The sequence below is a fragment of the Pezoporus flaviventris genome, unplaced genomic scaffold (genome assembly GCF_033815535.1).
Source record: "Pezoporus flaviventris isolate CSIRO_AGI_PZ_B2104156 unplaced genomic scaffold, CSIRO_AGI_Pfla_v1 ptg000083l, whole genome shotgun sequence".
Classification (NCBI taxonomy): domain Eukaryota; kingdom Metazoa; phylum Chordata; class Aves; order Psittaciformes; family Psittacidae; genus Pezoporus; species Pezoporus flaviventris.
Window position 1 is genome coordinate 5,460,740 of NW_026892631.1, and position 24,210 is coordinate 5,484,949.

Sequence of the window (24,210 nt, forward strand, 5' to 3'; positions counted from 1 at the left end):
ATCACATCTAAGCATCCCCTTCATCCTGTTCACCTAAATAAAGAAAAAAAAAGAAAAAAAAAAGACTGGAGCGTTGTCCATAATGTAACAGATACGACTATGTCTGTATTTGCTACGTTTCAGGGTAGCTCTGAGAGCATCAACAAATTAATGGGGAAAAGAACAAACTGGTAATTAAACCAAAAGCTGCTGTTTTAAACCATTACAGTAAATCTGCGTATTCAGTGTACAACTCCTTAAAGGCAGCAGGCTAGGCTGAATTACAGAAAGTTTAAATCCTATCATATTTAATGTTTCATACGCCTGAGCCAGGTACCTTTTTATGTGCACTTCACTATTCTCCTCTACAGAAGCCAAATAATGCCTCCTAGTGCTAATAATTGCTCATAAAAGAGCTGATTTTCAAATAAAGATGTTACTATGAAAATCCTAAAATGTAACCTATTTCCTTTTGATATAAATTCTGTCCATCAAGAAGAACCAATGTAAGCCAGCTTATAGAATTTGAAGGTAATAAAGTGTAACAACTCCCAAGTCTTTCTTCTCTGTCTCTTCCCCCTGCCCTCCTACTAGTTATATTTTAGTCAGCAAATTTCTTTATTCTACATTAAGGAACAACTTACCTAAGTCTACTTCCTTCTGGAAAAATAAATTCATGGCTTTTAATAATGGCTGCATTTAAAAGGGGCTTATATAGAACTTCCTTAACCTTCTTCTGGAGCAAGAATAGTTAAAATGCTTTAATTAATCCGCTTTTCCTTAAGAAATATTTCCTTTACAGTGTTTTTAATATAACTCAACATTGGCTGCATCTTTCCTGACAGCTGGTATTTCCTTAACAGAGAATGTCTCAAATGGTTTATGTATAACATTCTTTCTAAAATTCATTTCCTTTCTGTGTAAGAAGTTAATACACCACTGAAAAAAAAATGCAGGAATGTTTCATGCCATGTGGGATATAACAGTTCTAGAGTTTTGCTTTAAATTAGCCCAGTAATGTTTTTGTAGAAATATTATTAATGTGGCTGCAGCTTAACGTTTGGAAAATGGAAAAATACTTGCCCACAACTTTGCTTCTCTCCAGATCTCATTCCAATATGAACTTCACTTTTATGTTCTAGCTCTTCAGTACATGCTTGATAGAAAACTGAAAGCTCTCAGGAAGGTTCAGCTTAGGGGAGAGATGTTAAGAAGAAAACAATCATACAATTAATAACAAGAGACTGATGGTTCTGTATCAAATTGCTCCCAAACCAGAAATCAAAGTTCTTGATAACTTCACTCTAAACATTAAAATCATTTATAGCCTTTTTCATAAGAACGACAGACACTGAGATGCAACTCCAGGAGGGGGGTACTCCTGCATATGAACGCTAAATCCCAAGTCCTTAAAAGCTGGAAGACTTGCCCCCATTGCACACAGAAGAGCTAAGGTCCCACATGCAAAAACCCTGGGAAATGGGAACTTTACAGCATAGTGAAGCTAAACAAAGCCATTTGCTCTGCAATCTGTAATATATACTACCTGCAAACCACTTAGCTAAATGGCTGGGGAGCTACATCAGTAACAGCAGTCTTTAAGTGATGAAGAAATACCTGCTGATAATTTCTCTTTCCTCTTGTCATGGTATAAGTATTCATTAAAATATTACTCTTCTGCCAGGTTTGACCCTTTTCACTACTGTGAAGACTTCCATTCTAAAATATTCAGCAGCCTGTGGAACTTTATGTACAACAATATTGTGCCACTACTATTTTCCATTTTGGGGTATCTCCTATCCAATATGTCATTTTGTGATGCTGCTAGTAAACACTGTCATCTGTGTTAATACCATACATAGAGAATATCTTGCACTGAAATCCAAAGCTACAGCTACCAGTTTCCCTAAATTTTAAGGTTTGCTTATTTTAGGTTTATGAATAAATGACATGCATATAAACTTCAGCAAAAGCCTGTCGTAAATATGCCTTTTTCAGCTAATTCTGCATTTCAAGACACAATGAGAGGTGACAGAGACAGGAAATGGAATCTTTCTTTTTAATATGCAAACTCCTTCTAGCTTTCTGCTTACAATGATGATACCTTTTGTTCTGAAAGCAAGCTTAATTCTGCACACCCAATGCCCATGCTAAAGCTATGGACAACATGTGCAGTTATCAGTCTTAAAAGAATTTTATGGGTGCCTTACATAGAGTTAAAAAGAAACAAAAATAACCACGCTCACCACTTCTTTTTGCCACTGCCTATATGTAAAATGACTCTTGCTAACATGTGACTGACCCAGTCAAAGCTTACTGAATCCCCTAAACTTTACATAAGGTTCTTTCTCTAATTAAAAATAACTGCTATTTGTATATTTTCAAAGATACTCTAATGCACAAGTGTTCTGCATATCATATCATATTCTTCTTCACTAGACTAACCTACTGCAAGCTACTTCAACAACATAAACATAATCTTAGCTATCTTCTCTCTGAAGAGAATACATATCCCCGTGTTATCAACAATCACTTCAGCAATATCCCTATTGTGACCACTCAAGCCCCATTTGCCTCTGCCTAGAATTAATTTCCATACTGCCATAACTACAGAGCCTTTGCCTCAATTTTGCAGATCAGTTATCTCTCGAGGTCCTTCAATGACCTACTACAATAGCAACACACAAAGACATAGCTGTTTAACACAGGACATCTTCTCAGGCATTTGTCATTCATGAGCTATTAAGGTGGCACACAAGATAAACACACAGCTCTTTTACTCACTGTCAAAACCTAAATAAGATGTGTTACTCCTTTAAAGCATTGCCTTAAAGTGGGATTTTCTTTGTTGCTTAGTGGACTTGACACCGTTCAACATCTAACCCCGTATCCAACAGAGATGCTAAATTAAATGCTTCTCAATATTTAGGAAAGAGACCGAGATTCTTTCTTCAGAATAGGGCTGAGATACAGTAAGTACAATGGCTACCTTTACTACAATAGAAGCAAAAATCCCCAAAACATTCTGCAAAGAAAGCTTTTAAAAAATGACTGGTTTAAGCAAATTTTGGAAATTTGGATCTAAAGATACAGTCATTTATGACAAAACAATGAAATATCCATTCTGTAACAATCCAGCCATCGCTGGAAACAGTGGACAACTGTCAGGATTTTATTTAAAGCTTGGCATTCAAGTGAAAACTTAAACCCGATGTTCTTAACGGCAGAACGCACTTCTCTGACCAAAGCCATGATTTTGAGAGACACACACTTTGTCACATCCAGTCGTTAGAAACAGATGAGTTTGCAAAACACTTGTTATAAATCAGATTGACACACAAGTATTTTTGTAAGGAAACTCTAGTGCAAAATCTACCCATCTCATGGAGACGGCACAAAACACAGTACCACCAATCCTGTTCTAAAACAGTTTATCCTCAAAGTTTAAAGAGATCAAAAGTACCCAGAACATTAAATTCCATCTTCCCAAACAGTCTGCAATTATTTAAGAGAGATTAAACCAAACTAAACATCCCCTTTCCAACCGTGAAATGCATGCCAATTCCCACAACATTGTTTCCACTATCTGATGATGAATTACACAAAATTAGTGCACTGGCAGTGCAGCATTTTTACATGTCCTAAGGACAAATCTAGTGACCTGGGCAAGAGACCTTGAAAGAAATTGCTAAAACTGTTTTCTTTTCAAGGAAATCCACTAGTTCAGCTGACAGACTTAGTGGTGCTTTCACACTGAAGAGGGAAGACCAGAAGAAAGCTACTGTCTATCAGGAGGCCGAAAGGATGTGATTAGCCTCTCCTTACCAAACTCTGGCTCAATAACCATGGCAGGAGTGTATCACCTCACAGTATGAAATGTACTCAAGAGAAAGAGGTTTTCCATGGGTGGAGCATTAAAACAAAACAGAAAAAAAGGACAGACTCCAAACCCAACAGAGACTTAACAGGTAAGTATTTCTTCCACTTGTTTTGCTCTTTGAAAGTCTTTGGTAGTTTTCCTTGGCTTTGTTAAAGGACTTAGTGATGACTCCCTAGAGCACGTGGCGCCCAACTCCAGCTGATATATAATCTTTACTCAGCAGAACCAGGGACAAGCTCCAAGCTCTGACCATAGACTGAAAGCTGGAAGCCAGTAAGCAGTTTGGTTCACTTTGAATAAAGTTGATTTCCATAGATCAGCATGTGGCCATCACTGTCTACTGGCTTTATCGTACCAGAAGAGTTAAAAGTTGTTTTTCAATGAGCACAAAACACGTAACTACTGATTCACACGTAACATTCATCAGTGAGACAAATGCTTGAGAAATTCCCACTGTACCACATGAATTCTGGGTAAGAATTAATCCTAATTAAGAAAAATTAAGTGAAATTAAAAAGTGTTTGTTCCATTTAAGTTTGTTAAAATACCACAAGCTGCAACAGCTGGGAAAAAGGTAAGATTTACCGGTCACTGACAAATTTGTTATTGCTTACTACTGCCGTAAGCATCAGCTTTCTCAAAACCAATGTTCTTTGCATTATGGCAGATCATTAAAATCACAGTAACAAACACGATCTTGACAGAAAAGGGAACTGATCAGCTGAACAGACACATGATTACTGTAAGATTAAGTATTAAAACCTAGAAGGATCCTAGTCTTTCTAGCATCTGAATAATAAAGCATCTGAAAAACTAAGTCAGATCTCTTAGTCTCATGTCAAAACCATGACAGTATTTCTTTTCTGCATCATTTTCTACATATCCAGAAAGAGTGTGCCAGAGCTAACCAGCACACCTCCTATCAAAACACACTGCATTCCATAGAATGGAAATCCACACAACTCATCTCCCTCTTTCAACAAGTGTCCTCCCAGCTCTTTGTGGAAGCATCTCAACTGACCTGTGATAAGTAGGAACAGTCTACTTGAAGAGAAATCTGCTGACAGGTTGACTCCCATGATCTTTGAACTCTCTGCCAACTGCAAAACTATCTAGCTATAGCAAAGACCTTTTTTCCCTGCCTTTGCGTAAAAACTGAGATATAAAATTGGTAACGGTACAGAGGGGACTTTTTGTTTGATTTTTGTTTGCTTGGGGTTTTTTAATACTTTTCTACAAACTTAAACTACCAAACGTTTAGCACTAATTCAGGAAGCTGCAATAGCCACCTGAGAGATTCAACTCAAAATTGTTCCCACTTCTATTTGAGAATACGGACAATGTTGAATATCCTCTGCACAAAGCTCAACACTTGCTATGCATCTATTTACAACTTCAACTTACCAACTGAAAATGGTAACTATACCCTGCCTAAAGAAGTACAAGGCAACCAGTGAAAACATCAGTAATCTCCAAAACAACACTTGCATAAAAGTCTGGAAGAACAGCAAGCATTTTACTTTGATGTAACTTATCTGCTAGATGGTTGGAATTTACAGTTTCTTTCTCAACAGTTACCTTTCAGATTTCAGAAGCACAGCATGAAGCGCTCTCAGTGGTATTTATTATAAAGACACTACTAGTATCAAGTCATATTTGAGCCAGTCTATAAACCTTTTCACAAATAAAAAACAAATTTAAAAGCATTAATCAGCCTGAAAACATCCATTTCTGCATACATTTTTCTATATAAGTTAAATCACATTAGGAGAACATACTTTCCAAAATATGGCTTGAGCTAATTTTAAACATGGTTGGAAAAGTTTGGCCTACGCCGATTAAAATCTATATTTAAATGAAAGGAAAATTTAACCACAGAAACTGTGCTCATTTTAGAAAAACAAGCAGATCACTGCCAAAGTGCTGTCCTAAGTTTAGATGCCTGTCTGACTAAAACATTGTAATTACGAGAAACTAAAATGGATTTCTAAATGTTTCAAGCTGAAACAGACATTGGGTAATTTGCAAGATATGCAATTATCTTCTGAATTCAAATACATAACACTAATACTTGATCTGAACAAATTCAGGCTGCAGATTGCTGCTTGCGTGAAAATTTGGGAAATCGATGTTAAAGAATCAATATCAGCACTAGATAACCATGATGAAACTTAAGAGTAAAATTACCAAGTGATGTGGAATTAATTACTTAGACATAATTCTGGGGGCAAAGAAAAAGGGTTTGAAGCTGTCACCTACTGCCTCCAACTCTCCAAGAGCTGAGATGAAGCTGAACAGAGGATTCTCAGCACTTTTATCACCGTTAAAACTGCATCAGTGGCCATACGAGGTATTTCACACATCTCATGTAGCAAAACGGTGACATTTGTACCTTCAAACAGCAGAGAGGATCTTGCTAATAGATTTGAAGCATATTTCCTGTTACTTCACAATTAACATTTATATTTGGGTGTAATCATTATCATACTGACCATGCAAAAGTTAAAACAAAATTTTATATACATATATATATATATATGCATATGATCGCACAATAACCCTAGATCTGTATGTTCATTCTATATTAAACCATAATAAATTCCAGTTACTTTGAACAGTAAGTTTAATCTTGAACTATAACAACCATTACCATTTTGATGCAACTAACAGGATTCCAGGAAATCAAAGTAACTCAATTCCTGTCTAAAAGTCAGTGTACTGGCCAGCACCCGCATTGCCTGCTATTGCTTGTCTTTGATTTAGCAAGAGAAATGAATCGCTTAGTCGTGTTTTATTTCTTGTTCTCCTATAAAAATGTGGGTGTTTGGTTATCTTTTCACTCTTGTGACTACAACCAGTTTGTCCTCTCATTGATTTGGTGAGGGAATATAAAACAACTTATCATTCATATATGAAAGCACCCAGGAACTGTGAGCATGTCTGGGGACACTGCAGATTAGAGTGACGCTTCCATGATTCAAACAGCAATCTCATAAATGACCACAGCATTTTTAATCCTCTTTCTACAAGCAATGTGTGATCCACATAACTGCTTCGTATAGACTCATCATGCAGTCTATTCATTTAGCATTCATGGCACCTCTGAAGAACAGAGCAAAGAGATATAGATTTCTTTCAAATCTAAGATATGCTGGATGCCTTAAATACAACAAAAACACCATAAATTCAATGAGAAGGCACTTAAGATTAAGCAACACCTTTCAGAACCACTGGAAGGAAAGCAATACCTGCTCCCTTGATACCTAAAATAACATAAATAGCAGGTATTATACCAAAGGATGGCCAAAGAAAAAACCCTCAAGAGTCATAGGAGTTTTAACATCACAGACAAAAAGTCTTGGAAAGGCATGTTTAAATGGAGCAAGATGAAAAAAAAAATAGAATCAGTTCTGTTTCAGCCAAATAAAAAACAAAACAAAACAAAACAATGAAACCCAAACTAAACCTGCGGTCAGATTAACAGCAAATTAATTTTCTCAACCTCATGAAAGGACAGAGTGTGTACCTAATGTGCAATTCATTTTGTATCGACGAATAAAGACTCCCCCAGTTTTGAGCGCCCAAGCATGTAAGAAACACTAATACAAGCAAATTGAGTAAATTAAGTTTATTACAGCAAAACAAGTTCACAAGCAAACTATTTCAGCTAAGAGAAAAAGACTAAGAAGAGATATTTCGTCTACATTTCAGTAAATCTGCTAACACTGCTCTCTCACATCTCACTGTGGCCTGCAGCAGCAACAATGGACTTTATAACTGCACCCAGCTCTGGAGCCCCCAACACAAAAGAGACATGGACTTGTTGGAACAAGTCCAGAGAAGGGGCCATAGAGATGCTCCAAGGGCTGGAGTACCTCTCCTGTGAAGAAGCTGAGAGAGTTCGGGTTGTTCAGCTTGGAGAAAAGAGAGCTCAGACGAGACCTTAGAGCAGCTTCCAGTGCCTAAAGATGACAAGAAATCTGGAGAGGGGCTTTTGACAACTGCAGACAGGGACAGGACACAGGGGAATGGTTTTAAACTGACAGAGGGGATATTTAGATTAGACACTAGGAAGAAGTTCTCTCCTGTGAGGGTGCTGAGGTCCTGGCACAGGCTGCCCAGAGAAGCTGTGGCTGCCCCATCCCTGGCAGTGTTCAAGGCCAGGTTGCACAGGGCTTGAAACAACCTGGTCTAGTGGAAGGTGTCCCTGCCTGTGGCAGGGGGTTGGAACTGGATGAGCTTTAAGGTCCCTTCCAACCCAAACCATTCTGTGAGATTCTATGATAATGCAGAATTGTCTTTCAGCAGCAACTTACTTTTCAGTCAGATCAATAAATGTCACATAAAAACAAACTTCAAGCCTTTGCCCACACTCTGCATGGACCTGTTACAAAAAGTCAACTCTAATAAAAGTTCTATTTTTCCCCTCTCTTAGATTCCCCCTCCCAGGTCTTATCTGACTAAACAACACACATGCAACACAAACAAGCCAGCTCTCCTCAGTCCCTAACTAATAAAATATTAAACCAGATTATGGAACTGAGTATCACATACAGAACATGAGGAATCTTGTTTGTGTGTTCTCAGCATCACAACCTGATGGAAGAAGGAGAGCCTTGAACAAGAGTAAGTGGAGAACAGGAGAATGAAATAAGGAAAGGAGGACAGAGGAAAATAGAGATAGTTTGTAAGTGATGACCTGGTATAAGAAAAGCATAAACTGACACAAAGACTCTGCATGTCCCAAGAAGGTGGAAGAAGCAGCCGAGAAAAGGAAAAGGTGTGCTTTAGCAAAGCAGAGATGGGGGGCATGTTGGGCAGCAGCACATGGAAGGACAAGACAAGTGACAGGTAAGAAGGGACATAAATGAGACTATCTAAACAAAAATTAAGAGACAGAAACTCTACAGTAAGAAGTTCTGTATAGAATCAAATACAAAGCGAGTAGAAGCACAAGAGGATTTGCACCTGAGACAGTTCAGGTGATTAAGAATCTAGCCTGGCATTATTAAAAATAGCTGCTGAAGAAGTAGAGACTCTGCAAGAATAGATGAACCATGACAAGCTGCCACCTGAGCAACTGCAGAAAAGATCTGCTGGATCAAGTAGCCCAACACTGCTAAAACCCCAGGTGAATGTGGCAATGACACAGTATTTACAGTAAGGTATCCTATTGTAGGTTTTTACAGTAAGGTATACTACTGTAATACAGTATTATTTTCCTTTCAAGATTCCTGCCTCACTGAGTACACATGGTGGACCAACCCCTGAAGTCTAAACAAGGCTTTGGGAGACTTCCATTTTTCAGCACAGAAGCTCTGTGGCATGAAGTGAATGGAAAAAATACTCTGGAAAGATGGGAAGGTTCCTTCACAGGCTTATACTTCCTTCACAGGCTTATACTTCCTTCATAGGCTTATACTTCCTTCACTCTTACCACATGCTCCTTACATACAGCTGGCTTTTTTTTTGTAATCCTTTTAAAATCCAAACTTTACAGAAGTTTTCTACGTAGCCCTGATTTTCTGAATGGCCAATAATGAGTTTTGGTTTCTCAAGGTACAGTTTCACATTATACTTAACCCACAGCTGGTTTACATTAGTGCAGAAGAAGAAACAGCTCTCAGTTCATATCAGAGCACTCACTGGAATAACTTCCATCTGACAGAGAGCCATCCCCATAAACCTGTTGGATCAACTGTCCATGAAATCATCCAACCATTAATCCACTACAAAGAGAGTAACAGTAACCCATAACCATCTATAAGCATGGTGAAGGAGTGAGACCACACTCTTCAGTTGCAGCCCGCACACTGACCAGACTATTCACACTGTTAAACTGTACCTTAATTTGCAGAGGAGCCAAGTATTACAGCTGCCACAAAAGCTTCATGTTCAGAATATTAGATGATACTATAAAATCTGATTGCAAAGTCCAACAACTTGTTTCAGGTTTCTGTGTTCAATTTAAGACATACTTCGGCTTTTCTCCTTTTTTTTTAATCCTAGTTTCCTCATTTGTAAAGTAAGAAGAAGAGGGGTGCTGGTGGCGACCATCTGTTAATCTGTGTTTCAGTGAAATAAGTTTGTGCTTGAGAAACATTAAAATATTGCTGTGGTAACTACTACTAAAAAGTCCAAAGGTCCAAAAGCAGAGAGTGGGTGGTGTCTTCAAAACAAGCTACTACGGAGTGAGATGTGGCAAGTTGTAGTAATCAACAAGCAAACTAGCCATCATGCAAGCATAGTCCACTCCATCCACTGGTACAACCAAAGATTGAAAAGGGAATCTAGTGACAAGCAAGTCCTGTATCACAATGAATTCACATAAGCACAAATGTGAAGCTGCACACACAGTTTAATTCTAGCTTTCTTTTTTCAGTCTGCAGCTTTTTGCAGCCAGAGTTATGCTCCAAACAGCCTGCTTGTGCCAGTTACATGCCTTGCTCTGACACTCACCCTGTGCTTCTTACGCAAGACAGCATTCGGGTCAAAGTTTAGCTTCGCCAGAGGGCAACCCCAGCTGAGGAAGCAGCCTACTCGACAACACGGATGGGAGAAGGGCAATACACACAGCAAACACGGAAAACTACGCTGCTACAGCTGGCAAAAACTGACTTTGGTGTATGTGCAAGTCAGAACGAGAGGCGCTACTCTTCCCAAATGCAGCGATACTAAAGATGAGATGAGAACAAGCCTCCGTTCGTTGCTCTAGGTGCAACAGAAGCAGCAGCACCAAACCCCCGCTGTCGGTAACATACACGTTTCACACACACTGAACGTATCCTCAGGCCGGCTCAAGCGCTCTCCTCCCGCGGCTCCTCCTCTGGCATCGCCGCGGCTCCCAGCCCTGCTACAGCGCGCCGACCATGCCTGCGGAGAGACGGGCGGCGGGTGAGAGAGGCCAGAACAAACCGGCAAGGCCGGGCCAGCGGCGAAGGGCCATGGTCCCGGCCTGCCGCCTGCCACGGAGCTCCCGAGCCCGCCCGCTCTCACCTCACACGGGGCAGCACCGCGGCGGGAAGAAGCTCGGCTCGGCTCGGCCCCCGCCCCGCTCAAGGAGCGGCCGCCCGGGGGAGCGCGGCCGCGCCGTCGCCAGCACCCAGCGCCGCCAGGGCAGCCGCCATGTTCCCGCTGCCACCGGCGACCTCTAACCCGCCAATCACTTCCGGTCACGGCTGTCAAGCCGTTGCCATGGCACCGCTCCTTGCCCCGGCCTCTCTTAAAGGGCCAGCAGCCACCCGATGCACCCCTACACCCCCTCCTTCCATGCCCGCACCCGCGCTGGGTAACAGCCCCCGGTGCTCGGAGGAGCCATGGGGGCAGCAGAAGGAACATGCCGCTGCCCTGGGGTTCCAAGAAGGAAAACGCCAGGAGGTTTTAAGTGAAGTTTTATGTGTGCGCAAAAGCAAGGTGAGCCCATGCCCTGCTGCCCAAAGCTGCCGGATTAGGACCAAAGCGACCCAGGTTCTTTCTGACCCCACGAGCATTTAACATGCACAGACGAACGTGTCCTGCGAAATACAAACATCAGGGCAGAGCCTGATCCCACACCCATTTAGGGATATTTGTCCCTGGTGGGATCCCGCTTTTCCACTGCAGTTAGTTTTGAGGACAGCATCAGCTCTTCTGAAGCACCTACCATCATCCAGGGAGAATTCATTGCCTTAATAAGTACCTTGCCAGAGCTGAGAATCATTCATCAGTTTTGTCAATACTTGAAATGCTAAATAAATAAATAAATTTTAAAATAGGGAATTAGCACTCAGGGAATCTCACCCTGAAAGTCATAAAAAAGTGTTTGGCACTCCATTGTCAACCCTTTTTGAGGGATTAAATTTGTTCATTCAGACTGGAGAAGTAGAGGCTATGGAGGGACTTAGCTGTTGTCTTCCATTGGTGGGAGGTTATTGAGAACTGGAGCCAGACTCTTCTCAGAGGGGCACAGCAAGCAGATGAGAGGCACTGGTTCCCTGCTGCAGCAAGAGAAATCCCAAATAGATATTGGGATTGAATTCAAGCAGTGGAAGAGACTTGTACAAAGTCCAAAGACCTTGTGCAACCTCAACACTGGTATGGACAAGGCCTTCAGTAAAAGTCATAATAGCATCCTAAAGCCTTCAAAATTACTTAGCTGAAGCAATGAAGACAACTACTGCCTCTCATGTCAGGAGGCTGTTTGCTCAGTGGCTCAGCTTACCTGGCCTGTGCTAACTATAAAACCTGCATTTGGTCAGACTTGGTTATCGAGGTTCCCCCATCTAGTGTGTTCCCGAGCTGGGATGTCTAAGCTCAGCACATGGGGAGCTGAAATGGCTGACTTTGGTAGTGCTCTTACTGGTCAGACAGTTAAAGCCAGGTAAAATGAATCCTCACTGGAAATCAGGAGAAGAGGAAGGCAAACCTCAGAATTTAAAGTAGCTAAGCCTTAAAATGGAAGAAATAACACAGGCAGACTGCCTCCGAGGGGAACATGTGTCTTGGGCTGTCAGCCACTGACTTGTGGCCAAGTTCCTGGGCAGCCTCAAAAGTCTGAACTGAATCAGGGCATCTGTAGTGATGGCATCTGCAATACAGGCCTCCTGGTACAACCCTGGAATGCTAAATGGAAAGCTGTCCTACATTATTCTACTGCTGTTGTATAGGAAGGTGAGAGAGGGGAAACTGCAGTCGTCTACGTGCGGCTTCTGGTATTTGCAATGCAGGGAAGTCACAGTTCTATTCATTAGCTTATAAACTGATAGAGGAAAAAATGCATGTGGCTAATTGTCTCAGGTTGAAGATCTCTGTACGGAAGAAATCCATGTTAAAATGGGTTCATAAAATCTTGAAGATTTTGTAGTTAAGTAAGGAGCTTTGGCATTCTGTATCACTGAGCACCAAAACATGGGCCTGAATCTTACTGCAGTCCACCCTATGCCATTTCCAGGGTGACCCTGGAAAAATCACTTCCCTCTCCCTGTCAGTGTAGTACGAATAATGACACTTCCTTCTTGCTGAGACTGCTGACAGGAGATAGTAATCAAAGTTTGTAATTTGAGTAGAAAATGTGAAATGCTATCCAGCTCTCCTTGCAATACCAATACCTGGCTATGCAAGCGTCCAGTTAAGCTATTTGACTTGTAACTGTGGAGAAAACAATTTGCTAAGACAGATAACAACGAGTAATTGTGTTCTTGTTTTCCTTGAGGAGCCCAAAGCAATTTTGGACTGTTTGTAGAGAAATCATTTTGTCTATCACGTCGACATGCAGCCGACTGAAGAAGAACATGACATCTTTTCAACCATTCTCCATGGCACGCTATTAGAAAATACAAAGGAGAATTTCACTGTCAGTTGCAGCTACCCAGGCAAAGTAGATAAGCACCTTGTGCTTTGCAGCACTTAGCGCTGAACTTGCTTGAGGTGAGTTAGTGTAACCGTCTTGTTAGAAAGCAAAAGGTCTGCTCAAGAAAAATACAGGCATTCATAATGCCCCTACAGTTTTTGTGAAAGTGGAAAGTACAATTTCTACAGCCAAAGACAACAGTGAGGGGAAGAAAAGAATGTTCACTATTCAGCAAAAAAGGAAGAATCCAGCTGACTGGAAATGTATGTGCATTTCAGAAGGCTTTGTTGAAATAATATCAAGGTACTGGCTTTACCTCCATACCAATAACGCCATTTCAAGCTGAAGTCAAGCTTTGGACATGTTTGAAATGAAACAATATAGATTTAACTTAACCACAAAACAATTCCTGTGGGAAGACCTGGAAACAGCAAGGCCTGATTGCCAATAAACTTGCTCCTTGTATCCCTCATCTCTGTCCCTACTGCATTAATTTTGTCTCCTCCCCATACCACAGATGACAGCCCCGCAAAGCAAGAAGCAGGAGGTGCGGGTTGGCCAGTGAGTACCAGCTGCCAAAAGAAACAATAATGTTTGCTCAGTGGGGGCACGAATTTAGTTCTCGCTCCTCTGGCGTGCTGGTGTGCTGTACTAACAGATCTTGTAGGAACAGGAAAAGGGAGGTTTTTTGGCTATAGCTGGGGTAGGCTTTACAAAATGTTTTTAGTGATATGCTGTGCAGTGGAACCCTTCCATCCATCCTCTGTTGGCATAGCTCACCTGGATGACAAGCGGCATTTTGGAGCTCATAACAGAGGGGAGACAGAGAGGAGGGGAAAGCACTTGAAATCAATGTGTCATTAACTACAGCAGTATGCCTAAAACTTTTTAGTTTTAACCACTGTTGCTTAATTCTGTGTTTTACTCATAGACTAAGTCCCCCTGGGGCCTATATCTGAGCTGAGTGAAATGACAGACCATGTGGCACTCAGAAGGAGAGAAAAGATAAGCAATATGGAAAATATCTTTAAGCAGCCAGTCACGCCTCCCTAGAGCTGCCAAAAAACAGCAGAAAGAAAACTCATGTTCTCCTGTTCCTAGCAAAAGCCTCAGTCACTTGAATGAGGAGACTCTCGTTGCTAAATGGCCTGGGCTGCGCTTGCATCAAAAGGTTTTCAAATTGTGACCCGTAAGCTACTACGGGTCTGCCAAGAGCCTGCTGTTCACATGGCTACTTCCACCTCCTAAATCACATCAGAACATGTTAAATGATTTCCTAATGGTCCTATGACTTGTAAACAATTGAAGAATTAACCCCAGAGATGTTACTGAAAGAGTGGAAAGAAGAGGACTGTGTGAAGTAAAGATGAGAAGGGATCATAATAAATGCAAGAGGTAGGAGCTGTTGATGCTTTCCCCATAGACCTCCACCCCCGAGAGCAGTGCACATACCTTCATCAGAGCTTCTACAGTGTTTTCTCCTAAAACCCTTTAGGCTGGCTCTGCCCTAATCCCATGCTCTGCCCTAACACACCTCATGTATCTCATTTGCTGAAACTGCAGTGCTCTGTATCTACCTAGATTTTTCTTCTCTCCTGGGTTTTCTAAGCAAATTTCACTGCCTGTGAGAAGAGCTGAGTTACTTGATGTCTGGATCATTCACCTTCTCACCTTCACTTTTGTACTTTTCTGGTGGGTTTGAGATAAGGATATGACAAGCCCACATAAGGATTTTCACCTCTCCATCTGCTTGCAAAGAAAAGCAGATATCTGAGCCCACATACCTTCCTAGGTGTGGAAATTCGCTAACTGTTCATAACATGCCTAAGCTGCGCTTTTTAAATTACTTTTCTTAAACAGCAGAAGTAGAGAAGGGACCTTGACTCAAAGAGTATCAGCACAGCAGTGAGAAGAGATTATATCAAAACAGGGGAGGCAGTGACAGCATGGAATGCTTGCACTGATTTAAGCTGGTATAATATTTCTGGTGCCAGTAAGGTAGGTGTATATCTCTGGAGACAGACTAAGCTCGTTCTTATGCACAGCCCCATGAACAGCAAACAATAAAGGCCACTGTTTACTGCCCTACAAATATAGTAACTGGCACAGGTGATATAATGGATTTAGCTGATTTGGGAAACACTATGAGTTTAAATGTTTTTGCTATCAAATTCAAAAGGCAACTGCAGGTATAACTATGAAAGGCAATTCAATAAATTACTGGGGGTTTTTAGCTCCCCAAAGCTAAAGAGAAGATGGATTTAATTCACAAATGTTTATTTGATTTAGTTGCTGTTTGGTTCACAGGAGACTCCCCACAGGGGCAATAAAAGCCAAGGCTGCCTTTTTTATAGTGCAAAGATTTTACACTGCAGTCCTCTCCAGCCTTTTTCAAATACTCCTCCTGTTTCAAATACTCAGAAATTCCATTCATCGCAACTCAGAAATTTCAGAGATGGAAACGATCTATTAAGCCTTATGATCCGCCTCCTGAGCAGCCCAGAATTGCTCCCTATAGTGCATTTGGGGCTTTAATATTTTGTCCATCAAGTTTAGAAGGTCACATTACCGAAGTGTTTTAAATCACATCTCATGTTTGTGTAAGCAAATACGTGGTTGCTGCATTTCAGTGTAATTGCCCTTGCAGATGTACCAGCGAAAGGAGTCGCCAGGAAAAATGGCAGGTGCCAGTGTGAGGGAGGGTTGTTTTGCTGTTAAATGTGATCAGTGCTGTGCACAGTGGGCTTTCAACTATTCCTCTTCGGAGAATGGTCATTCTAATGCCAGTCATTACCAATTTGCTGTTGGTCACTTGAGAACAGCATGTTACCTACAAATTGCTCCTATTAGTCACCAGTTCTTGTCTAAATAATTGGCTACGAGAGAGAGAGAATGCCTGCTTGAGGCAGGACTTAACAGGATGGCAGAATGTACGGGTACATTGTTATAAAAGACATACTTTACATTTTTTGAATGCCAAAAAATAGCGGAATGGGCTCAGATCTCTTTTCCACTGGGGTCAGGCTGGAACTGCATCACTGAAGTCCAACGGAGCCATTTGGAAAACCAAAGCTAATGTACATGAGATCAGTAACTGGCAGCAATACAGCAGTACATTTGCTTGTCTCTGAAATGCAGTCATCTCTGGCATGAAACCTGGCAGCTGTTTCACATAAAGTGGTAAGGATGTGGACCAATATCCTTCAGGAAAGGAGGAAAAGAAAGAGGAGAAAGAGCATGGAGGAGTGTCACTAGTTTGCAGCCTTTGGATTCCTGTCACCATCCTGTTTAGCAAAAACCCCTACACGGTGTTGTTAGTTCAAGTACCTACTGTTTTGACAAACCTTTTATCTCACTGAAAATAGGTGCTTTGGCATGACAGAAAATGAAAGGAACAAAACCAAAATGCCTACTAAAAAGAATAATGCTGTGGCAGAGAAAGCAGGTCACGGTCGGTAGCACATTAGCATTCAGCTATGCCATTCTCATGGGGAGCTTCAGTCTTCCCACCATACTATCTGAATACATTCTACTTCAGGTTACTGGCTGACTGTTCTTCTGGTCCTACTATACTTGGCTTGTGAAAGTCTGAGAGAGTGCGGGGGGAAAAGGTTACAAATGTCCTCCAGTACAACTCAAGTCATAGTTGTAAGGAAATACCTGATTTTGTTGTTGATGGGGTACTTTAGAGATGCCAGAAAAAAGGGCTTTGAGATCATACAAGTAACTCTGGAGCCTCTGAAAACATAGAATAGGACTTTAATGCAGGCATGTTTGACAGAGGTGCAGAGAGAAGCAGCAGGATCTTTGAATCCAAAGTTCCCAGTCTCTGGACTCATGTAGAGAGGACTGGATGATTATTCCCCAAGGTCTGGGTAGGAGCCTTAGGGAGGTACTGGGAAACCAGAGCTTAATTATTGCTGTCATGGAAGGAAAAAGCAGCAGCACTGGGACAATGGATGGGGGTTGGAGAGACGGGATAGAGGAGCCAGCCTTATATAAGCTATTTCTCAAAGTTACACAATGGAGAATAGTAATAATACTAATGCACTTTTATAATGCATTCCTATGGAGATTTAAAATGCTTTGAAAAAGTAACTAAATATTATATGATAAGGTGGCAGACCAAGAACCCAGAGCAATGAGAAAATAAGTGAATTCCTTGTAACTGTGGGGAGAGTCAGAAGTGTGTGGTGGGGAATGGAATTAAGGCCTGTGAGCCCTCTGAGCATGTGGTTACAGCCTCTCAAATGCCCTGGTCTGCTGGACAGGAGGAAAGCTGGCAGGTTAGGAAGAAATTTTCCTTAAATTAGGAAACAAATGAGAACAGAGAAACACATTTTTCAAGATGGGAAGAGATGTTTGGTGAAAACAACAGGGAAGCATTTTGGGTTCCCAGGATTTTATTACCTTTTCTAGTGTGAGCCAAAGGATCCTGTCCAAGTTTCCATGGATTATTCCTCACAGGAAAAGCAAAGCCCTAATAAAGGACATAGCAATTGCATAGTAAAAACAACAACAATAATAAAAAGATGCCTTTTGTTTAATCACCTGGGCAGACCCAGTGTGATGCAAATAAAATGTGGGATAACAAGCTCCAAGAGACGGGTCACATCTGCAGAAGCTTGTCAGGCCAACACAGCAAAGCGAGGCAGAGTGAGGTGCTGGTGGGGAGCGAGGAAAGACAGCACTCCCAGTAACACATACCTGCCCATGGGCTCATGGTCAAGCTGCTGTTTGTCATCAGTGCCAGTGACCCTCAGGAGTTTTCTGCCTTCCCAAAAACTATTTGAAACACTCTGATTTCCCAGTGGTAACAAACCGACCACCTCTCCTTCCTATCTTCCTGGCCTGGAATAGTCCCTTTGGGGTTACCATGGGGGAAGCAACCCAACCTTGGGAGCAATCACTGCATGCAGAGAGACCTACATCCTGTTGAAGGATGCGCCCTGTGCCTTTGAGCACATCTGCCCCATGTAACAAGGAGTGCTGCCATCACCCCACTCACCTCTGGCCATAAACCGTTATGTACTGAGGTCAGCCCCTGGCCGGTGCTGTGCTGGACTTATAGCTTGGTCCATTCCAGCTACTCTGCCTCCACTCATCACATATGTCTGCCCACTTGCCCTCCCTGCCTGCATTTGGGTGGCTTCAGTTCATGTAAAGGAACCCGGGGCAGCTCCTCTGCCATGCATCCTCTCTCCTGCCTGCAGAACTGCTTTGAGCAGGACAGGTTGTCCAGGAGAAGTTTTAGCTGGGGAGATCAGATTATGTGGTTCAAGACTTCCCCTGTAAGACAGAAATGGAGCCTCCATCAAAAACTCGGCTCTCGCTCCTGCTGTACTGAAATGAGGGCTTAAATGTGCAGCCAGATGTAACCATCCATAGGACTGTGTATGTCCTGTCATATGAACTGCAGTACCTAATAAATAATGATCTGCATTTCTCCAACTGCAACATTTAGCAACCGTTCGTGACTGCAGTGTTGTAATAGGTCAGTGAGCAGCCAGATATTGCCCCCATTTCTGGACAGGGAGACCTAGAGCACAGAGCCATTGCTGAAGATCACTTCCTTTTCCAGAAGGGGTGGTGCATGGTCTCCTCCCCCGTTATAATCCATCCATGGGCAATACTGCTGCCAGGAAGAGCTGTAATCTCCCCTGGGTGTGGGGAACAGCATGATGAGCATCTCCAGCACACCCTCCCTGGCTCACTCTTATCCATGGGCTTACCCATTGGTTTGGGAAGGCTGTACAAGTGACTGCCAGGAAGAATTTGGCCATGATTACATGAAATCCAGTGCTGTTTGGTCAGTCTTGAGCTGACATTCTCCTCTGCTCTTTCTCATCGTGGACAAGATCCGGCATTCTGGGCGTAAGCAAACACAGCAGCTGAGGCTGGCACAGAGGGGATGGAACCGGCTTCAGAAAAAGCATGTGGCTTTCCAAACATCTTGCAGTCCAAAGCAAAACCAGCAGTTCTGACATGCTGTGAGCAATAAACAATGAGCTTTGTCAGCATGTCTAGAGGAAATGATAATTCCCGGAGTGTGAATGATGAAATGTTAACCAAGATGGGGGCTTCGGATAGCATTGTGGTTAGGAAAGCATATGTGCATCAGTGTGGAGGAGCTGACACTAAGGCAAAAAGCCCTAACTATGGCATTAAGATCTTCCAGGTCTCTCAACTTACTCCTCAGTGGTGTTTTCTCCTGTTCCTTGAATAAAGTGTAAGGCATTGCTTATGCTGAAAGGGAGGTTTTGCACTATTGCAATCAGCACCTGAATCCACTCTTCTCGCCATATTGATTTTCATCACCTACTGCTCAGCACTGACATTCAGCCCTCTGAGACATGCAGGACTCGGTGCAGGTCAATTTACTATTGTACATGCATTGCAAGATTGGTTATCCCTCTTCTCTATTCTTTGTACTAACAGGCAGCTCTGACTGCTCTGGTCCTTTCAGTGTAACATCAAGCCTAATGAAATCAGTGGGAGTGTTTTTATAGGTTACAATGACCTTAACGGAGATCAGATAGCCCCATGCTTAAATATTTTGCAAACCAGTTGCATAGTTTCAAGGCAAAAAAGAGTCCAAGTGTATTTTTCCCCTTTGCTTGGAGGATGTTAAACCTACCCACTGCAAACCATGTGAAATGTTTACAGTCACTGCAGCAATTAGCATTGACATGCATGTATTAGCAGAAAAGAAGAATAACTAGGATCAGAGAAAACGATGCAATTATTCACAGTAATAACATTAATTTCAAATTGTCATCACCATAGGGGTCTGTTGCAACAAATAACCTCGAGAGTTATCTTAGCATGTGTGGCAGAGGACATATGTGCATATGAGATCGGATTACACGATAACCTTTTCCTGATGTACCTTATGAAATATGGACCCTTGATCTCCCTTCTCCGGCCACTCATCCTGGGGTTGTTTTAAAAAATGACATTCAGTCCCATTATTAAAAGCTGGAGAAAAAAAAGAAAGACTCAGTGTTCTGCTATGGCTAGCATTACCCTCAGGCATTTCTGGCATGTTTCCGTTGTAAATTCGTTTTACATGTGGCCAGGAAATACAACATCTTGTTGCATCATGTAAAGAAAATACCATATTTCTTCCCTGGTGCTCATTTCCAATCTATCGAAGCATCTGGTGGGAGCGTGTCTGAAGACCTATCTTTAAATGTAAAGGTTTTAACCCACAATGTGGTTTTATGCCTGAGTCTCATCTTGAAAGAACAAGGTTAAATCATGTTTTACTTTTCTCCCTTTTCAATAGTGAGCTTTTACTGTGCTTCTCTCTTTCAAGCATGACGATGGTTTTCTTTCCTACCAAAACCTGGCTTTGCCACTCTCACTTCTGGGCAATCTGGTTTTGGATGGAGATAAGAATTAATGCTGCTTTCCAGGAAAATCCAAGCACTGTAAGTTTCCACCAAAGCCTGGCCCACAGCTTAACATGTCCAAGATATGCTGCACCCTTAGAGAAAAAATACTGAATACTACACAACTAATAAAAGGCCAAGTACCCCAGTTCCCATGAGTCATACTGCAGGGCTTGAGATGATGGCTAGCCACAGTGTGGTATTTGGTAGAGGGGCACAGATTTGTTGGAGGATATGAAGGCTCATCTTCAGTATCATAAACATAGCCTTTCCCAGCTCTTGTTCATTTCTCTTCCTCCCACTCTGGACCAAGCCAACATCTACTTCACCATTCCCATCATTCTCACAATGGCAAGCCCTAAAAATGTCTGCTGGGCATTAGGAGGAAGGTGGAGAGCCATTTGCACAGCATAAAGATTACTTTCATTGCTCCTACTAAGCCAAAGTCCAAGCCACATAGTCTTGCACACTGCTGGAGCAGTGCCTGCCAACTCATTGCCACGTGCATATGGACCTGGGGCTCTGTGCTCATCTCCCTTGACCAGCCCATTTCTATGTCCACACCTTGCCTTCCATGAGGGTCTGTCACTTGGCCAATGTGGGAAGTGAGACATGGATAAGAGAGGTTGCATTTCTCAGCTGTCAGACTGGTTCCTCTGACATAAGCCTCATGCTCATAATAGAAGCAGGAAAATCTGAGAAAAATACATCTGATGTAATTAGTGTAACCTTTCTGCCAGGTGGTTAACAGCGGAGGAAAACGTCTGGATTTAATATACCCGTGGCCCCTCTTGATAAAGGACTAAATTCCAATCTCCACTTAGAAACCTGAGAAAACTAAAATATCCTCCCCAAGAGCTCTTAAAGAGATGGATTTCCACCACTCACTTGCATTCCTGGATCTTTATTAGGCAAGAGGGAGCACAGTCATAAAGACAAGCAAAACCAGCAATGGCAATATACATCCAGATAATGAGCAAAAGACCCCTCTTTTCAGACCTGCTGGCAGGGGTCCACTTCCCTCTAGTGAAAAGAGTCCCACAGGGAGAGCCCTGTGGCTCCAGCACCCCACCTGGGGTCAGGATCAGTGACCAGTCCTAGCCAAGGCAGCAATGGAGGACCCCAGCTTTGCTGCCGGTACTATGGATAGAAGAGCCCTCAGCTTTCCTGCACAATCACCCAAAGACCCGGTGATGCTCCATACTACCCTTTGAATGAATCAGCCATGTAGTATGGAGCTGCAAGGCAGGACTTTAAGCAACAGAGTGCCATCAACCCATGTCCAAACACCCAAACTGGTGTTGGAGTGTGGTCTACCCTCTTGCACTGCGCTTACTCTTATCGCACTCTTGCCTCCTGGTAGAACTTACAGGCAGAGGTTGAGAAAGAAGCACTATTCCAGACACCTTTATGGCATGTTGTTAAAGCAGCCCAGGTATGCAAGGGACAGACCACTTTCCTGTGTAACTGTTATGCTGCTTTCTTCAAGACACTGCCATACAAGTCAGGTGTCCGCATCAGTATGTCCTGAGCACAAGGGTCCTTAAGGCTGGAAAGGAATAAATGTGTTTTCCAGAACTGTTCTATCTGATCAGTTGTGCTTGACTGGGAGGTTGCATCATTCCAGTTCAGAGGCAAGAAGCTCACCTCTCCTGTCTGTTGGGTTGTTGTAACCTGCTCTGTCCAGTACTGTAACTCCAAACTATATGGAAGCTGCTGCTCCATGCTGACTAGTCTGTGCCCAAGGCAGTATTTACCATGAGGTATTTCTACATGTGCGCCATCATCTGCAACTGCTTATAAATAATTTGGGGCTGAAGATGTAAATGCTAATCTTCAATCTGAAAGGCCTAGAAAATTTAACTCATTTAGTCAGCCTTAGGAGACAGACAGCATTTCAATTACAAAACCTATTGCTCTCCCCCTCCATTCTGCCTTACTGGGCATGTGTGGAGATTACTGAATTACACAAGGGCTGGGTACTAATTCAGTTAGCTTTAGGCTGGATTCTTTGCCACATACAACTAAGTTTGAAACTAAGCATTAATCTTAGCGATGAAGCTGTGGAGTTTTGGGGGAAGGTGTATGTGGAAAATGCTAAGTGTGGGAGGTTTGGATGTTTTCCAGGTTTTGCATATTACAGCCTTTTGCCTAATTTATACTTTTTGCCCATCCTGAACCTAGAAACATAATCAGAAAACCTAAGAGAAACCTTTTGAGGAGGCCCTTTAAACCTACCTTTTCCAGAAGAAAAGGGAGCTGGTTTCTCCTACTGTGGAATCGCCCATTAAAACACCTCATGGCCTTGAGTCCAGAGCAAGAAGCAACAGGCAGGAGTAAGGACCGAAGAAGAAGACTACATGGAAAAGACAGAGATAGTCCAAACAGCAGCAAAGAGGCAACATGAATTGTCCGTGGGCATTATTCAGGCAGATTCACTCTTCTCTGCCTCCATCACATGTGGCTGATGCCCAGGGGAAGCCGTGTTGACTGGTCAGTGTCACAGCAGAGCAGTGACAAGCATTACTCAGTGTTTGGATAACACATCCAGCCATTCACCTAGCTGTCCAAACACATCATGCGACGTGGACAGAGGTAAGAGAGTCTGGACAGTTTCAGTGAGGAACAGGACTCATCTTCCCCATCCGTCCTGAAATGTTTCATCTTAGTTCTGTTCTTTTCTCTTTTTTTTTTCCTATTCCTCCCCCCTCTTTTACCAGAGGGTCCCCAACCAAATGGATACAACTTACCTGTACCATGTAGCCGTTCCCTGCTGAGCAGCCACCAGTTGGCCCCAGACGGTGGGGTGACTTGGCAGCTGTAGTTATGGTGATGTCTCTGCCGTAGGGTTTGCACAACGCCCTGGGAACTCCTGGAATGGACAGGAATGATGTACACAGATATTCCTGGGCTCATTACACATGGCAGGAAGAGCCTGGATCACAGCAGTCCTTTAATTTCTTTCATTCATCTCTGCTGAAGTCAACAGATGAGAACAGTTTTACGGACTTGGATCATACAGAATATATAACTACCTGTATTCTGGCTAGCTGTAGCAATTCAATGATAAGTATGACTCCCTGGTGAGCAAACAGGATATCACAGGCTTATTGTATCTTCCAAATGGGTCAGAGTTGAATCTTTTTCTGGGTTTCCACGTTTTCGCTGAACAGGTCAGCTTTTTACTTGAGGAATGCATTATTATAGTTCTCAGGCTCACAATCGCAATGGGAACACCTCCAAATCTTCTGATATTTAAAGTAAATTTGTTACAACCTGCAATTTGGTTCCGTTTACTAATGAACAGCTTCATTTTCATATATAGATACATTTTAGGTTTATGTATTCAGACTGTATTCTGCATATGTGGATCCAGGAACCTTGAATCAATACGTATCCCTTCATGACTACTTAAAGGAGATTTAAATTAATTAACCTTTATAGGCAATAGTGGTCTTTCCTGTGGTATCCCTGTTGGTGCACCATTATCTGAAGTACTGAAGTTATACCCTTTGCTTCAGGTATACTATATTCAATAACAATATAAGCTTTGTTAAAGATGATGAAAAATGCTTGCAATACCTTAAAAGAAGAGCACTTTTGCATGTTTTTAAATGGTGAGATTCTAG

General features: G+C 42.3%; 1 protein-coding gene and 1 long non-coding RNA gene across 6 annotated transcripts in view; both read right to left on the reverse strand.

Annotated features, from left to right (window-relative positions):
* Positions 1-11,030, reverse strand: part of LCLAT1 (lysocardiolipin acyltransferase 1) — a 118,634-nt gene extending 107,604 nt beyond the window's left edge. For 2 of the 5 annotated variants that reach the window (XM_061475473.1, XM_061475467.1), the window contains exons 1-3: positions 10,856-11,028; positions 10,621-10,732; positions 1,063-1,171 (exon numbers count right to left, since the gene is read on the reverse strand). Coding sequence is in view for 2 of the 5 variants with exons in the window: in XM_061475467.1 (XP_061331451.1) it covers positions 1,063-1,091 (29 nt within the window). In the remaining 3 variants the exon portion in view is untranslated. Of the gene's footprint in view, positions 1-1,062; positions 1,172-10,620; positions 10,733-10,855 lie in introns of all 5 variants that reach the window. The other 3 variants (XM_061475472.1, XM_061475468.1, XM_061475470.1) reach the window with 2 other exon arrangements.
* A 1,577-nt stretch (positions 11,031-12,607) lies between these two features.
* On the reverse strand, positions 12,608-23,857 carry LOC133280542 (uncharacterized). The gene is made up of 3 exons (XR_009747216.1): positions 18,920-23,857; positions 17,598-18,476; positions 12,608-13,160 (listed from the first exon to the last, which is right to left on the reverse strand). It is a non-coding gene; the product is annotated as an uncharacterized LOC133280542 (long non-coding RNA).
* Between the last annotated feature and the right edge of the window lie 353 nt (positions 23,858-24,210).